Source organism: Oratosquilla oratoria, chromosome 2 (genome assembly GCF_046742065.1).
Source record: "Oratosquilla oratoria isolate Oo_2021 chromosome 2, ASM4674206v1, whole genome shotgun sequence".
Lineage (NCBI taxonomy): Eukaryota > Metazoa > Arthropoda > Malacostraca > Stomatopoda > Squillidae > Oratosquilla > Oratosquilla oratoria.
The window spans coordinates 11,207,985-11,211,158 of record NC_134778.1 but is presented as its reverse complement, the minus strand read 5'-3'; the positions used below and the strand labels follow the sequence as shown (position 1 = coordinate 11,211,158).

Below are 3,174 nucleotides of genomic sequence, written 5' to 3'. Positions count from 1 at the left end.
TAACTGTACGTTCTGCAGAAGATCCTGACACTCTTTCACACTACGAGAATCTTCGCCATCAAAGGACATGAAGACCTGGTATATTTCTTCGAAATGTTTGGCATAATATTGGACAGCTTGGATCCATGTGCCCCATCTTGTTATTATTGGCGTAGGAGGTAGCGGCGTGTTTGGAGCAAGTTTCTTAAATTTCTCTACCCTCAACGGAGCTTTAACGAATATACTTTTGGAGGCAGATATCAGTCTGTTCACTTCAGCATAGCTGAATCTTACCAGTTCTGCCACCCTGTGTAATCCATGTGCTAAGCAAGTTATATGAATCATTATGGGGAAAAGGACTTGCAACCCATTCATTGATTTTATCATGTATGGTGCGGCATCTGTGCACACCAAGAGTACGTTTTTCGTATTTTATTTGACTTGGCCATAACACCTGAAGAGAATCGTTGAAGAATCCTGCTATGCTCGCATGATTAACTGAACTTAATATGGCGATGTTTGCTAAGTAACATTTGTCGCGCTCAGCCTCTTCTCCTAAAATTCCGAATACGAAGCAAGCAATGTACCGCTGTTCAGCATCTGTAGTTTCGTCCACAGATACCCATATCTTGTGAGTGGACACCTTTCTCCTTAAAGCACTGATTTTTTCACGATATATTTCCGACAAATAATATTTTCTCATTGTAGTTTGGTCTGGTATCACATTACCGGAGTGTTTAGCAAGAAACTTTTTTACAATTGGATTGTTTAACTTGTGCAAAGGAATATCTGCAGATACGAACATATTGCACAACTCTTCATTGAAGGATTTTTTGCGAGAAATAGGTGGGTTTGAATGGTTAGTAAGTAATTCAGTAGAGCCTAACTGGTCATCTGGGACACCAGTGCATTTACTGGTACTTGGTTGATCGTTGGAGATAGTAGTTTCGTTGGTACTTGGGTGTTTCATAGTACTACTTTGACTTGCATCTGTTGTGATTAGACTCGGATCTTCAAGTTGAGACTCTCTTGACTGCTGCAATTTTTTCTTAGCAATATGTCCCGCAGTTTTCAGATGTTGCTTAATGAGAAATGTTCTCGAACTTGATACCTAAAAAAATCGAATGACCAGTTAGAATAGCTTACTAGTGAACCAATATTTATGTTGAAATATTTAACAAAATTTTGAAGTTTTTATATTATATTCAAGCATTCTATCTATACCTGACATCACGTTGGAAGTTTAAGTAGAATATAGCAAGATTCAATTACGCAACATACCTGCTTTTTACAATATATGCAAAACAAAACTCCATCTTCTATTTCAAAGTCTTCATGCTCCTCAACAAACTTAAGAACGGTGTTGTTAGGTTTTTCCTTTGGCATTGTTGCACAGATCACACTGTAGTACTACTTAGTGTACCTACCAACACCTAAGCCGTAAAAGAAGTGACTAAGCTAATCTAACAATCGACATCCTGTTTCCTGTGTTCCAATAACAAACCATAAAAATTTAAAGACAATTTCATTGTTTTAAAATAACCTAAATTTGTACATGTAAATCATTTAGCCATGACTTAAAAATCCTACAGCATCCTGTTAGTTTTAAATATGTTCAAGTTTCAACAGTGTCCAACATGTGAATATTCATCAGGTGTCATATATGCACATGTGCATATTTTATGTCGTTTTAATGAATATATGCTTTTTTGTTGGTTAGCATATATGCACAGGTGCATATAATATGCTCTTGAAAAATATGCCGCATAAGTGCATATATGCAATATGGACAACGTCACATCCCTAATAATAATAATAACAATAATAATAATAATAATGATAATAATAATAATAATAATAATAATAATAATAATAATAATAATAATAATAATGATAATAATAATAATAATAATAATAATAATAATAATAATAATAATAATGATAACAACAACAACAACAACAACAACAACAACAACAACAACAACAACAACAACAACAACAACAACAACAACAACAACAACAACAATAATAATAACAATAATAATAATAATAATAATAATAATAATAATAATAATAATAATAATAATAATAATAATAATAATAATAATAATAATAATAATAATAATAATAATAATAATAATAATAATAGTAATGATGATAACAACAATAACAATAATAATAATCATTTGCAGACCAACAAGATATAAACCTAATTTTACTCACAAAACTCCTGATTGCTCCCAACTGAAAATTTATCATAACATCTCCATTATTCTCAATTTATCTTTCTTTTTTATTTTCCTCATACGATCCTCCCCGCCTCTCTTTCCCTTTCTGGTTCTTCTTCTTGGCCGCTTCTCGTTCTCTCGCCGCCACTTCATTTGTGTTTAATCATATCTTAAACTCCTCGATTTTGTCTTCTCAGCTGCATTTTGTGGGTCGGCCCAAAGTCAAATCTCAGACTCTCCTCTCAGTCTCCTCTCCTCCCTTCCTCCTCTCTTACTTCTCCTCCTTTCCTGCTCTCCTCCCTTCCTCTTCTCAACCTTCTCTCTCCCTTCTCTCTTTCTTCCTCCTCTCCTCCTCTCGAAGTCAAGACTCGGACCCTCCTCTCAGCCTCCTCTCCTCCATTCCTCCTCCTCCCTTCTTACTCTCTTCCTTCTCTCTTTCCTCCTCCTCTCCTCCCTTCTTCCTCTCTTTCTTCTCTTTTTCCTCCTCCTCTCCTCCCTTTTCTCTCTCTTCCTCCTCTCCTCCCTTACCCCTTCCACCTAGGAGAGAGCAAAGAAGAGAGGGTGCAGACTCTTTCTTGTATAACTAAAATTGCCTGGGTTAAACCAGAATAAGTATAACATTGAACTGCTTAATAAACTTAGCCTTCCTCTCTATATACTTTGTGAAAAAAGGGCATGGACTGCTATGTCTTGTAATTCACCACCCCTTTTATCCTCGTGAACAACCTCGATCAGAAGAAAGAACAAATAACGACCAATCGTAGACGGTATATCCACATACAAAAGTTGTATATCCACATACAAAAATATATCCATATACAAAAATGTATATCCATATACAAAAGTTGCATATCCACACACAAAAGACGGCATATCCACATACAGACGGCATATCTACATACAAAAGTTGTCAGCAAAGGAAAATAAAGTTTGGTGATAAAAGTGATTTGGATGAGGACAGAACATG

At 35.3% G+C, this 3,174-nt stretch overlaps 1 protein-coding gene across 1 annotated transcript; it reads right to left on the bottom strand.

The window, feature by feature from the left end:
• Window positions 1-253: 253 nt before the first annotated feature.
• On the bottom strand, window positions 254-1,787 carry LOC143034359 (uncharacterized). Its single transcript, XM_076200315.1, has 2 exons — window positions 1,261-1,787; window positions 254-1,090 (listed from the first exon to the last, which is right to left on the bottom strand). Exons 1-2 carry the CDS (start codon window positions 1,363-1,365, stop codon window positions 254-256), a joined length of 942 nt encoding a protein of 313 aa, XP_076056430.1. The 5' UTR covers window positions 1,366-1,787.
• Window positions 1,788-3,174: the final 1,387 nt, after the last annotated feature.

Bases quoted from the DNA above. Each gene is read 5' to 3' on its own strand.
- LOC143034359 (XM_076200315.1), bottom strand. From the start codon at position 1,365: ATGCCAAAGGAAAAACCTAACAACACCGTTCTTAAGTTTGTTGAGGAG. The intron at 1,091-1,260 runs GTATGTTGCGTA...CGATTTTTTTAG, and splicing joins GCATATATTGTAAAAAGCAG to GTATCAAGTTCGAGAACATT.